The 14,603-nt window shown below is 31.5% G+C and overlaps 1 protein-coding gene and 1 long non-coding RNA gene across 19 annotated transcripts in view; one reads left to right on the top strand and one right to left on the bottom strand.

The window, feature by feature from the left end:
* Nucleotides 1–14,603, top strand: part of LOC127710157 (uncharacterized) — a 460,084-nt gene that overhangs the window by 100,107 nt on the left and 345,374 nt on the right. The window lies entirely within an intron of this gene.
* Nucleotides 1–14,603, bottom strand: part of LOC127709375 (protein polybromo-1-like) — a 63,368-nt gene that overhangs the window by 20,523 nt on the left and 28,242 nt on the right. For 17 of the 18 annotated variants that reach the window (XM_052214954.1, XM_052214874.1, XM_052214905.1 and 14 more), the window contains 11 exons: nucleotides 13,714–13,929; nucleotides 12,472–12,545; nucleotides 12,098–12,133; nucleotides 8,801–8,939; nucleotides 5,589–5,690; nucleotides 4,817–4,891; nucleotides 4,477–4,623; nucleotides 3,939–4,099; nucleotides 3,391–3,563; nucleotides 2,590–2,687; nucleotides 1,221–1,292 (listed from right to left, as the gene is read on the bottom strand). In XM_052214954.1, the coding sequence (XP_052070914.1) occupies nucleotides 1,221–1,292; nucleotides 2,590–2,687; nucleotides 3,391–3,563; nucleotides 3,939–4,099; nucleotides 4,477–4,623; nucleotides 4,817–4,891; nucleotides 5,589–5,690; nucleotides 8,801–8,939; nucleotides 12,098–12,133; nucleotides 12,472–12,545; nucleotides 13,714–13,929 (1,293 nt within the window). The remainder of the gene's footprint in view (nucleotides 1–1,220; nucleotides 1,293–2,589; nucleotides 2,688–3,390; nucleotides 3,564–3,938; nucleotides 4,100–4,476; nucleotides 4,624–4,816; nucleotides 4,892–5,588; nucleotides 5,691–8,800; nucleotides 8,940–12,097; nucleotides 12,134–12,471; nucleotides 12,546–13,713; nucleotides 13,930–14,603) is intronic. The other variant, XM_052214933.1, reaches the window with a different exon arrangement.

Here is a 14,603-nt window from a genome sequence, read left to right as displayed (position 1 = left end):
GGGTTTCCTCCTAAACACAATTTCTCTTTGACACAAGCAAACAATTTGCTGTTGAACTTGCAGTAATGGTGTTTATCAATGTTCTGCTGCCATCTTTTATAAAGCAGATTTTGAATGGCATCCATATATGATAGTAATTTCAGTATGCCTTTCATTAGGCACGTCTTTTTAATGGAACAGCTACTGTGGGTTTTTTTACATTCTATTTCTTTAAAGATAAACTTTCATCAACAAAATTCAATTTATTTATTGTAGAGGAAATATTAAGATCTTTTAAATGCTAATTCTTTAAATGTTGGCATTGAACTATTCATGTAGTATGGAGATTAAGATTATCAGTTTACTTAGTTCCTTGTACAAGTAGTCTCTATATCTGTATACTATTTACATTCAATTATACAGGGGTACACTGTATGGAGATCAAGATTATCAGTTTACTTAGTTCCTTGTACAAGTAGTGTCTATATCTGTATACTATTTACATTCAATTACACAGGAGTGTACTGTATGGAATTATAAATTAAAATTGAAATCTTTTTGAGCCTCATGTACTACAGTTTTATTCAAAAGTTTTGACATATGTTTGAACGCTGCAAACTATTATTTTCAAGTGTTTTTATTAAAAGTATGAAATATGATGGTCCTTTCGGGTGCATCTATTATGCATTTTCCTATCTTACAAGAGTTTTAATGACTCTTTGAACAGTTGCATTTCCTGGATATTCTGTACATTTTTTATTTCCCATTCAAAATTTAACACAAAATTGAAACGTTTTTGAATGCTAAAATTTCAATGGAAAACACTTTTATATTTAATCATTAGAAAAGTCCCTGAAGATTGTGTCAAGAGTTTATGGTAGGTAAAGTAAATGAAGTGATTTAAAACTGTACAGTCAAGTGACAGTGAAAAAAAACCCTTTAATGTGAAATTTGGCAAGTTGCTTTTAATCCATGCAAACTATTTTTTACATTTCTGCACATTTATAATGTCACACTAAAAATAATCTGAGGTCACACAAACACTAAGAAAAGCATTTCATTTGATGTGATCTAATTACCGTTAAAAATCTAGTTATAACTCTGAAATTACCACTACTGTTACTGTAGTAGTCCTAAAATAAGTGTTCTGAAAACATACTTTCTGGAAAATAACAACAACATCGTATTGGAAATAAATTTTCTTTTTGTTAATGTGACCTAAATATTCATATAAAACTTACCTTTTGTAGAGTCAGAGGCTTTTTGAAGAAGTAAAGTTCATCATCTGTAACCAATGGTGACAGGGTGTATTTCTGTTGAGAAAATTACATGTATAGATAATTTCATCTTTTCAAAGTACAGTAGAACTTGAAAACTGACATATCAGAAAGGCTCTGCTTGTGAATACATGATCAAAGAGGACACCATATGATTATTAAATAAATGGAGAATGTGTCCATGGGACACAGATGATGCCCCCCTTGCATATAACATTATAAAGAGGCATAACTCCAGAACGGTAGAAGTGACGCCACCCAAATTCAAACTTGATCTATGTGTTGTAGTAATAAGCATTGTGTATAACATAACACTTGGTTGAGGCAAACTAAAGTTAGAGAACGGAAACTATTTTGGGACGGACATACGGACAAGGGTAACACTTAATGTCCACTCTGGTGATGGTGGGGGCATAAAAATAAGTAAAATTCCTGCAAAGTGATTTGTTTACTAGGATAAAATATTAATATGATTAACAACTGTGTACAATTTCATTTTTGTTCAAGGCATACTGCCTTTGCGATTCCTTTGGAGAAAACCAAGTTTTTCCTTAAAACTAATTTTTTCTTCATTTTCATGAAAATATCATATGTATATATGATGCTTAATCACTATCTAAAATTTAATTCCAGGCAAAGTAATAGTGTTGAAAAATTCACACTTAGAAAAAAATTGTTAACTGAAGGTAGGATTGGGTATACTAACCAATTGGTGCCCTGTGTCATAATAACAACTTATTGATACAAATCGAAGTGAAGTAATACTGAGATACCTATTCCTCCCACACTATCACAATTTTCAGAAAAGAAATGGTAGTCATGAATGGTAAATTTTAAACCCATTTTAAAGCAATCCAATGGTATTTAATAGTATATTATATTGCATAATTAATCAATTTTCATTTCATCGTATAAATCTGAATTTCATAGTGTGGCATATTGAAAGGTGAACAAACATGAAGACTAATACTGTAGACATGGATACTTTGGTGATTCCCATACATTAACTTTGTGTGCGCATTTAAATGTACATATTAAAAATAAAATTAGCACTTCACATCAATGTTGTTGCTTTTAAAATACTATTTGTGCTGGGATATTTTGGAAACATTTTATGCATTGCGAAATAAAGGAAATTAACAAGCGTGAACAAATTTCCACATTTAAAGAATAATCATTTACCATTTTGTATGAGGTATAAAAAAAGAGTTTATTTACATCTAACAGAGTTGATACCATTATTACTTGTCATTATCAATCTACATAACAAAATCTCATTAAATATTTCAACACAGCTGCCATCCTTCAGAAAAATACTTGTATGATTCTATACCTTTAATCCTTTTCCTAATTTTTTTATAGTTTTTTCTGGTTCTTGATATTTGGACTCACAAACATATACATCATCTTCTGGTATGTCTCCTATACGACCTGAAAAACAAAACAATGCAATGGTTAATGCCCTGCTAAAACAAGAATACACATTTCTATGTTAAGTGAACTGTGAAATCAAGGTCAAAACCTTATAGTCAAATATTTAAAATGTTCACATCAATAAACATGTGTTCTAAGTTTCAAGTTGAAACCACATTACCACAATTTCATGTTTAACTACCTTAAAACACAAAATGTAACCTCATACGGACATTTGGATGGACGGACAAATGCACAAACAGGGAAACATAATACCCTCCTTCTATTGTAAATTTGGGCATAAAAAAATGTTTATTTTTTTTTTTCAAAAGACAGGTAGGGTGAGAATCAACAAAATCAATTGTGTGGAAAGCATAAAAATTCAATCTGGAGAGCTGTAATTGAAAACACCAAAATTTACAGAAAATGGAGTATAGGGATTACATGCATATAAATATTTCAAATGATAAGTTGTCTGACAATTTTAGGAAATTTGGACAGTAGGTAGCTCTTTACAAAGTGAAAAATTCAGCCCATGCCAGATTTTCTCTCTTTAAATGGTTTTCGAAGATATTAAATAATATTTGCATTTTACCTCTATGTTCTATGTTTAGCCTTGGCTGCCATGTTGGTTTGCAGGGGGGATCATTGTAAAGTGATGGCAATAGGTCATACTGGCCCTTTGGACCAGGTGAGCTAAAAATGGTCATATATAACTTACTGGTATAGTAATCCTTGATGTGAAGTACTGAACATTTTCCTTCAATATTGTTCATTGATAATGTTTCTTCTGTTGTAGTCAAGAAAATTTCCTTCTTGTAAAACAGACGAGTTGGTGAGTGTTCAATATCAACAGGAAAAACAAAACAGGTACTGTTTATAATAGGTTCACCACTGTAAAAAATATTGTTGAGTCAACCTTGATTAAAAATTACACATTATTCAATTTATAGTATACTATACAAATCAAAAAAGGGGAGAGTGGCAGTTGTTTTTAAAGAAATAAAAATCTATGAATGTTGCTCTGGCTTGCTTTAATTTGGTCCATTTCAAACAATCAATGGAAACGGATTTTATTTGATGGCTCTTATTCGGGTCCTTTTTTCATTGTCACTAACAGTAAATAATGAATATTAAACTGTATCTTTTTTCAGCTAACAAAGCATTATCATTTCTTAAGATTAGACTAAGAAGTCAACTATCATATGTAAACAATTTCCTCATTTTCTCATAAGTTATTAAAAAAAATCTAATAATTATTGAACTTACACTTGATTGGACCAAATCTTATCAATTCTACTAATAACAGGTCTGTCTTTGGCTGACCTAGCATAAACACAATCACCAATTTTAAATGAACCAGCTTTACAGGTCAACTGTTCAAAATAGGTCAAACCTTCTTCACCTTGTATATTTTCTATACGAACATCCTGGAAGTAAAATATACATTAACATATTCTTCAGATGTTCAAGACTCATAAAATAAATTAAAAAAATTTTGTAATGCATTAAGTAAAATGACCATTTGATGTTTGACATAGGAAAATTGCAGATGAATTTGTCTATTTGGTTTAGGTTCCCTTTTGGTCATATGGCTCTTAACATTTCTATGTATTTATACATCCTGGCTTTCAAATATTTGGTTTTTAAAAGCGTTCCTGGTGAAGGTAAATCCAGAAAAGCACTTTAGACACGCAAACTTATCTAGTGTTATTTTCATTTAATCTTTGAATATTAAGATATGCTCAATAAAAAAAAAAAAAATTGCAAATGGACATAAAAAGTATCCTTCAGTCCAGCTACCTACCAGTCTGACTTTGTCCAAAACACTATTGTCTCCATCATCTGCTTCATCTTTCTCCTTGTCAACAAACACAGATGCTACTCTGATAGGTACTAGGGTAACCTCCCTAGGTATTAACATAACTTGGTCATTCCTTGGCACTGGCCAAATCTACAAGTAAATGTACTTAAATAAGTATATGATTAAATCATCCTGTGGCAACAGTGGCAGGTTATAGAGGTATTTCTCTATATTAGTAATATTAAACTGAAAATAATTCTATAAAAAACACTAAAAGTTATCATTCATAGCAAGTAATCTATAGTGAAACTGTTTGAAGAAAAGATTTTCATTTGACTTTTACCTTAATCTTCTTAAAACCTCTGAGTCTTGACGAGTATCTTGATTCACACACATATACATCTTTATCTGAAAATCCCTGAAAATATAGGTAGATTATATAATGTCTAGATGGTTGGTTTTTTATTTCTTATTCTTCTTTTCACCATTATAATTTGTAACAACTTTTAAAACAAGATTTAACACTAAAATTTCTCACATGTTGCAATATTGTATTTTGTTAAAAGAAATACTATCAAATTGAGGTCAGTGATCAAATAAAATCTGTCAAGTGAACATGCTTAAATATATGTAATGAATTTACATACAATTAATTTTTATCTATAGGATGTGATTCTGAAAAACACTTACTAAAATAATGTTGAGCTATCAAGTATAGTTACCAAGAAAAAGACATCCTAAAATGTACCCCGACCCCCACAGGATGAAAATGAGGTAAAGGTCAGCTGACAAGGTCTCATTATGAATTTCCTTCAAAAAATGTTTGTGCTCTGAGGTGAAAATAGGGATAAGATATTGAGGTTATATGCAAGTTGTTAAAGCTGTTGTGGCCTCTGCCATTAAATGTAATACCCATGTCTCGCTTAAAGTCACTTTTGGTAATTTTTGTTGCAGATGAGAAAAAACGTTCTTTCCATTGTTTTTTTTAAATACATTTAACATATACATGTAACTGTCTCTTGAAAAATACATACAAAAATAAATAAATGGTGTTAATACAAAAAAATTAGACTAATATAAGATGACATATCATAGTATTACTAGGACTGACATACCTCAGGTTTCATTTTGAAGTACTCCTTGACATGCATGACGTAACATCGACCTATGACCTGTGTTAATGGTATGTTTGTGTACACATCACTCTTGAATACTTCCTGTAATTAGAATGACATGCATAGTATATTGAAACTTTTTAACGTCTGATTTTGTCACTACACCTATCGGATCTATAGAAAATTGTTTATAAAAAAAAGTATTCATTTTGAGTTCTTTCAAATATTTAGCAAAATATCTAATATACCAGAATCAGTGCCTAGTACTGTACATACGACCATGAATCAGTCCATATTAAGCAAAATGGACCACAACTCAACTTACCATATATATATCACTAAAAGCTAGATGTAAGTAACAAATAAAATGCTCCGCTGGGGCGCAGCTTGATACGACTGCAGAGGTCGAACCCTGAACAGTTGGGGCAAGTATGGACACAACATTCAAGCTTGATACTGCACTGAATTTGGATTGTAATTAAATATTTGACACAGCATAGGTTTCTGACACAGAATGAATGTGGTCTAAGAACTTAAACATTTTTAATTTACCTATTCAAACCATATCATTATTATTTGCTTTTATATATAAATCAGAAATAACCAATTTAAAATGGAAAATATTAAAGAAAAAAAATTAAAAAAAAATCCCCCCCCCGAAATTTTTTGAACCCCCTTATGATTCATCACCCCCAAACTCAATCCCAGCCTTCCCTTTGTGGTATGGTACCTTGCAGTACAATTTCAGAGAGATCCATACACTTGAAAACAAGTTATTGTCTGGAAACTAGAAAAATGCTTGTTTTTTGGCCCCTTTTTGGCCCCAAATTCCTAAACGTTTAAGGCAATTACCCCCAAACTCAAACCCAGCTTTCCCTTTGTAATATGGAACCTTGCAGTACAATTTCATAAAGATCCATACACTTACACACAAGTTATTGTCCTGAAACTAGAAAAATGTTTGTTTTTTTGCCCCTTTATGGCCCCTAATTCCTAAAATTTTGAGGCAATTACCCCAAAAATCAATCCCAGCCTTCCCTATGTGGTATGGTACCTTGCAGTACAATTTCAGAGAGATCCATACACTTGAACACAAGTTATTGTCTGGAAACTAGAAAAATGCTTATTTTTGGCCCCTTATTCCTAAACATTTTGGGCAATTACCCCCAAACTCAATTCCAGCTTTCCCTTTGTGATATGAAACCTTGTAGTACAATTTCATAAAAATCCATACACTTACAAACAAGTGATTGTCATGAAACTAGAAAAATGCTTGTTTTTTGCCCCTTTTTGGCCCCTAATTCCTAAAATTTGGGGGCAATTACCCCCAAAATCAATCCCAGCATTCCCTTTGAGATATGGAACCTTGTGGTACAATGTCAGAGAGATCCATACACTTACACACAAGTTATTGTCATGAAACTAGAAACATGCTTGTTTTTTGCCCCTTTTTGGCCCCTAATTCCTAAAATTTGGAGGCAATTACCCCCAAAATCAATCCCAGCATTCCCTTAGTGATATGGAACCTTGTGGTACAATGTCAGAGAGATCCATACACTAACACACAAGTTATGTCTGGAAGTTACAAAAATGCTTATTTTTGGCCCCTAATTCCTTAACTGTTGGTACCATAACCCCCAAAATCAATCCCCACCTTCCTTTTGTGATATTGAACCTTATGCTAAAATTTCATAGAGATCCATTCACTTAAACTAAAGTAAGAGTGCGAAAACCAATGTGTCTTTGGACGACGACGACGCCAACGTCATACCAATATACGACCACAAAAATTTTTTTGCGGTCGTATAATTAGTCACATGACTACTTTCAACTTTGGATATCACAGGCAAATGTTGGACTAATATTTGTTAATATACTTGGATGTAATGTCTGTATATGCCTTTGACTTATTGTATCATAATGATGTTGAAGAACGTAACACCCTCGCTAATATTACAATAAATGAATCTGTTATATAGATACAATGGATAAGCGTGGATTCTTGAAAAAGAAACCATGAGCCCGGAGGGCGAATGGTTTGTTTTTCATGAATCGACGCTTATCCATTGTATCTATAACTTAAACTATTGTGTTAATTTCTTTTCAAAATTAAAGCCTTTTCTTAATTAGAAGGTATTGTAAGTGAGTTTAAATAACCATGTTATCGTGTCCAACGATGCATTGGTAAATCTCAGATCACAATTAATTGGTTAATAAAATACAAATATAACACTTCTACCTTTAAAGATCTTTATATTATCAGGCATCTAAATATTATCTGTTTTTACAAAATAAGACATATTTGAACTTATTTCTAATAAAATTGAGAATGGAAATGGGGAATGTGTCATAGAGACAACAATCCGACCAAAGAGCATATATAAAGTATATATAATAAGTATGTTACCGAAATTTCTAGCACTCTAGGCACATCAGGATTTTCTCGCAAAGGAATTTGCGAACAAACATTTGTAAAATTATGTAGTAAAACAGATGAAATCATAATATATTTATACAACAAAATTGACAAATAGAATGTAATCATTTTTGTTTCAAACATTTAAAATAGCCAATAATAATCCAAAAAATAAACGGTAAAACTCGCTATTATTACAAAAATATCCACTATAACATGAAAATTAGAAAAAAAACTGAATTGGGACAACAGAGATAATACAGGGATTCGAACCTAAACCGACAAATCCCTATCTTTTAACTCGTTGATTTAAGCATGCTAACCTCGCGGCTACCAACTTATATTATACGACTGTCCATTGTGTATATATAAAGGTACAACCCCTGTGTGTCCGATGTATATTTATATATATAAAATAGACATCTAAGTTGTAACCCATTGGTAGCCGAGAGGTTTCGTCGATGTGTTGATGTCAGTCATTCATAACAGATTTCTCGGAAGGGTTCGATTCCCAGTGAAGGCATATACAAATTACAAAGATTAAAGGTAAGTTTTTAAATTAATTCCATTAGTGAACAGAAATCAGTAAATTAGCCAATTCAAACTTAATGAAATTAGACACACAAAGGAAACAATTGAAAATAATTTGGTGAGTCCATTTCAGCGGCAGATTTAGGAAGCGTTGATTCTAGAAAAAGAATCCACGGTAAATGAATAGGCTGACGTCACCACAATGGTTTAAGGTATGGATACTTAATAATCAAAGAAAATATCTATAAAAATTATTCAAACTGACCTTCTCTAAAAATTTTCTGGTAGCAGAATGAAAGGTTTCATTTGGACGATAAAACCAGAAGCCGTACAATGTTTGTACACCAGCAGTGTCTACAAATAATTTCTCAATACACAGAATATGTGGTTCCTGACCTTCTTCTCTGAAAAACATATGGTATGCATAGGATTAGAGCTAAATGCATGACACACTGTTTTCAGTCAGGTACATTTTATTTCATAAATCTTCAGTTGGGAACAACATGAAAAAAATTATGCTTATATTTTTCTCTTAGTTACAACTGCAAATTAGAATAAAAATCATTTTCGAAAACAGTATATGAATAACTATCAAACTAAAAAAAAACACTTTTTAAAGTAATCAATGATGTCCTCTCATCATAATATAAATATTAAATATTTTTTTCCTGTACTAGAGTGTCTTTGAATCATTTAAATGAATGAAAAAAAACAAGAGGCTCCTTAGAGCCTGAATTGCTCACCTGTCAAAAATATAGCTGATTAATTTTACTGTTTACAGTTTCTATCTAAAGATTTTAATAGCCAAAATCCAAAAAAGGTAAAACTGTCAATTAAAGGGCAATAAATCCTACAAGGACTTCTCCTGTTTTGGTCAACAAAAAGTACTGAGTAAGTAGATCACTAAATTTTGAACATTTTAGCCAAATCTGATTTCTATTATCTATAACAGTTTTCAAGATACTGAAAATTAGGATATTTTGGTTGTAGTCATATTTTGGTTTATTTGGTGCCTTAGATGAAAGTGCAAAAATTAAACACACAAAAATAAAACAGAAGTCAAAATAGTCAATATGTGATTCTCAATAATCAGGAGTGGAATGTTATGAGCAATGATGTTCATTAAACAATAAAATTAGCCCAAACACAAATATGATTCAATTTTATGAGTGAAAAAACACACTAATTATATAATTAGTAGGATCAACACATCAAATGTTGTAGCAATCATTTTATATGATTACAAAAATAAACAAGATTATCATTATGAATGAATTGTTAAAATGCAAGTCAAATTGCTCTACCCGCAGTTCTAAGGGCAAATTATTTCAATTAACATATAACCCGTGATTTTAGTATTTGACCCATTTTCACCCGTATCCTTGTCAATGAGACTTTTGATCCCCCGAGATACTGCCAAATTTGAAGTTCTTCATGAATCAGTTTGAACCTTACCATTTAAGATTATTTAACAGGTATCAATACAACAGTGTGTCAATTCACTAATTATCTTGTTAATTATAGCTAAGAGGTGTGAAACGTCACTGAAAATAGTCTAGAAATGTCATTAATCACCATTCAAAGTCAATAATCATGAGTAAATAGATCTCTCAATAAATTTGATCTTAAAAAAACATTGTCATAGAAATCTCTTAACCTTTATCAAATATCTTATGTCATTTAAAAAGACTTAAAAAGTAAACAAGAGGCTAATAAGAGCCTGATTCGCTCACCTTTCAAACTATTGCTGTTTTTAGCTTATACTTATCTATCATAGTTTTCTAGTTAAAAGACAAAAATACAAAAAAGTAGTCAATAGGTCTTTTTTTAAGTGCAAGAACTCCTATATTATAAAGAGTAACCAGATAATATTGGTGGAATTTTGAAAAAGGTAGATTTTGACGTTATGAGCATTTTTCCCCTGTCAGATCATCTCTTAATACTATATAAGACAATCAAGGAATGCATTTAGTCTTATGTTCTATTCTAAGTTAATGCCACGGTGTATGTTGACTGACTGGAATATAAAACAAAAACTTAATACTAGAAACCCTAAAGATCATTTGTCCCAAAGTTGGTTGAAATTGGTTCAGTAGTTTTAAAGAAGATCTTTGAAAAAGTTTATGACAACGGACCAAGATGGATGCCAAGTGATAGCACTGTATATGACTCCTGTTTAGGAGAACGCCAAAATCTGATTAAAACACTATCTAAGGTTAATAGAATATATCCTCCACCAATGTTAATAAATAGGACAAGATTGCAGGTATTGTTCTGCTTAATATTACCACCCCTTTTTTAATTCAAAGTATCGTAAAATTTGAAGTGGGTGTCTGACAGATCAAAAAGGTGCTCACACATTGCAACTCATCAATGCTAAGCTGCTGTATAAATATGAAATGTTCAGTAGCACATGAGAAAAGTGTGACACAAATTTTTAAGTTCTTTCAACATATTGAAAATTCAAGGTATCTGCACACCGAAGGTTTGTGTCTGACAGATCCTAAAAAGTCTCACACATTACAACTATCACTGTCAAGCTGCTGATTAAATATGAAGATAAAAGTGTGACCCAAAAAATTGATGGACGAACAGATGACAAACAGCTGACAAACAGAAGCAAATACCAACAAACTTACAAACAAGTAGAATGCATAATAACACTATTCTCTCAGATCCTGTATGAATTGAAACTGTCATGGACTTTTACAAAGCAATGTTTGATTCATATATGAATAGCTGCAAACAGTACAGGAAAACAATTACTTAAAACATCTATCTAGAAACCCAAACTTTATCAGAACTCAAAAGTTTGACCACTGAAACTTCTGAACTGCAACTCTGAACCTTGCAAGTTGACAAGAAAAAGTTATTTGATGAATAACTAGAACCGTCATAAAAGTCGGTTGCAACAATGTGAATACATTTTTTGGCAAAATTGATGTTTTTTTAAATTTTAGTTGAAAATAATAAATGTCTTTAAATGATTAATAAATAAGAAATCAAATGATTACATTTCAAGTTATAATTAAGTGTAGGTGAAAAAAAATGTGTAAAATGCAACTGAAAAAAGTTTGTACATAATGTTGTAATATAATGACCGGAATTTTTTTTTTTCACTCTATGCAGGACATGACCTACATTTTCACTTTTAGAGGTTAATAGGTACATGAATTCCATTATGGCAAAATTTAAAACAGGAATGACTCAAAGAGCCTAAACTTGACACATCAAAATTTAACCACTACTGTTTTGGTGAAAACCACCAAAATATCCTAATTTATGGTATCAGACGATAACTGGCATTTAAACCCTATATTCTACTTTTAGCCATGTTGGCCTATGGGGGATCATCAGACACTTTGTTTAAAATAAATACACTAAGAATGATTGTGGCTATTTTTCCCCCCTAGTAGTCAAGTACTTTCAGAGGAGAAGATTTTTTGTAAAAGTTAAAAGACAACGGACGCCAAGTGATGGCAACAGCTCACACTGGCCCTCTGGGCCAGGCAATATAAAAAACACCATGCAAATTATGAAATAATAAAGCCATCAGACTTACCTGTATATACTTGTAGATTTTCTCTTCAAACCAGATCTATCCAAACATTAAAATCCTTTTATAATCCAACGAACGGCCAAATTGCAAATTTAGAAAGGGCTTACCCCAAAAAATGATGTTATGGTAGGAAGAACTAACAATCAATAGTCATATCAAAGAAATCGCACTGAGAGTTTTACAGATTTCTGAAAATTTTACACAGAGGGTGTTTTGAGTTTAAAATATTACTTTGTATAGCCTTTATTCTAGAAAGAAATTCTGAGTATCTTAAAATATGAGCATCATCCCATTTCATTTTACAATTGGTTTTTTTTCAGAATTCTGAAGAGATTTACTCCCCAACTAGTTATTAATCATTTCATTTTAAACTTTACCTTGGTTCAATATACACTGTATCACCAATATGAAATGTTTGCTCTTTGTACTTGAAAAAATCTTCACTACTGACCTATGTAACATAAAAAATAAGTCATATCATTTACATGCATTTTGAAATGTTTTTTCTCTGTAAAAAAATGCATTTCAATCAAGTAACATTTTTTATGGTAGTTGTGATCATTAACCAGAATTCTTAAAAGGGGGGCGGAGGGCAAAGTTGTATTTCTAAAAATCTTAAACTAAGAAAGTTTTCAAAACAATTTTGTTTGTTTAGCAATTGTGTCATTAATAGTAAATAAAAGAAAATTGGGATCACAAATGTTTCATTTCCCCATTTGTCAAATGTTTTCATAGTTACAATAGCAATTTTCAATGGTATTTGAAGGTCATCAACCGTTACCAATTTGCCATTCACAAGATTTTCAACTTGTCATAAAATTTATATTTTTAGAAAGAATGGCAGCAATGTTATATGTTGGCTGTAGTCATTATTCAAAACATATGGGCATCAATAATTCATTTCCTAAAGTTTGGCAGGGATTCTTAGATTTGTTTTTAAGAATTTTTATTGAATGATTTGTCAAACTCATCATTTTTTTGAGCAGTGACATGTTTTATGGCCATTCAGAACATCAACATAACTGTCAAAAGGGAACATTCATGTCAGAAATTAAAGAACTTTTAAATAAATCCCAGTTTATAATTCTATACTGTATCACAGTAACTTGTTGTATGGTTAAAATCTTGAAATCACTATCTCAGTTCCATATTCTGTGACACATTTTAAATATAAGCATTGACCATTCGGGTCTACATACTACATTTTAATCAATTCACTAACAGTGTAGGTCTGGAATGTTATTTACCAAACTACATTTTAATCAATTCACTAACAGTGTAGGTCTGGAATGTTATTTACCACACTACATTTTAATCAATTCACTAACAGTGTAGGTCTGGAATGTTATTTACCATACTACATTTTAATCAATTCACTAACAGTGTAGGTCTGGAATGTTATTTACCATACTACATTTTAATCAATTCACTAACAGTGTAGGTCTGGAATGTTATTTATTACACTGCATTTTAATCAATTCACTAACAGTGTAGGTCTGGAATGTTATTTACCACAATCACTATATGGGATTCTTGAAGTTAAACCACAATTATCATAAGGTTCCAATATGCATAGATTTAAAACAGATCATTCCTACTGAATTTAAATAAAACATTACTGTATTTTGAAGCTGTCTTTCTTCTGATTCTCTTTTAGCTTTTTCTGTTCCCTCTTTCTCTTGAAGCATTTTCCTGTTTCTTTCAGCATCAAGGGCTGCCTGTAAGTGGCGCTCTGTGTAACTTAAAGCTGGAGTTAGCAAGATCTCTCCATTCTTACATATCTCGTCTCTTTTCTTTATAAAGAAATGCTGCATTTCCACTGCATCTTCATACAGCTAAACATATAAACAAATCAAATGACACAAAATTATCAACAGCAGATATTTGTATATGTACATTTAAAAAGCTAGCAATAGGAATGAATTGGCTTTGAACAAGCTTTCAGTAACTGTGAGTACTCTTAGATCAGTAATTTTTATCTTTTGTTGTTTTTGTGCTTCTCACCAATCTGATCAGTCAAGCCATTTCCAACTGATTTTCAAAGTTTGTTCTTATGTTTTGCTGTTACACCACTGTTCTCATTTAGGGGAGGATTGAGACCTCACAAACATGTTTGGTCCAACCACATTCTTTGTGTGCATGTGCTAAGCCAGGAGCATGTAATTCAGAGGTTGTTTTTAGTTTCTCTCTGTCATATTTGTTTTTGTTTGCTATTTTTGCATATACTGTGAAAATATCTTGAAACAAGAGTTTGTGTTCATAGTACACCATGCCCGTGTTCAGTGAACTGTGGAATCAAGTTCCAAAACCCTATTTAGCATATTTCTTTAAATATTCACATCCTAACAAACATGTATTTTAAGTTTCAAGTTGGTGTGACCAAACTTCATGGAAAAACTACCTAAAACCAAAAATGTAACCAGATACAGAACGGACCAACAGACTTGATGCATAGACCAAAAACCACCCTAAGAGTTTGTGGGTTATAACAACCACAATTGATCTCAAT

The sequence above is a fragment of the Mytilus californianus genome, unplaced genomic scaffold (assembly GCF_021869535.1).
Source record: "Mytilus californianus isolate M0D057914Y unplaced genomic scaffold, xbMytCali1.0.p SCAF_1, whole genome shotgun sequence".
NCBI lineage: Eukaryota > Metazoa > Mollusca > Bivalvia > Mytilida > Mytilidae > Mytilus > Mytilus californianus.
This window is presented reverse-complemented; position numbering and strand designations above follow the sequence as displayed.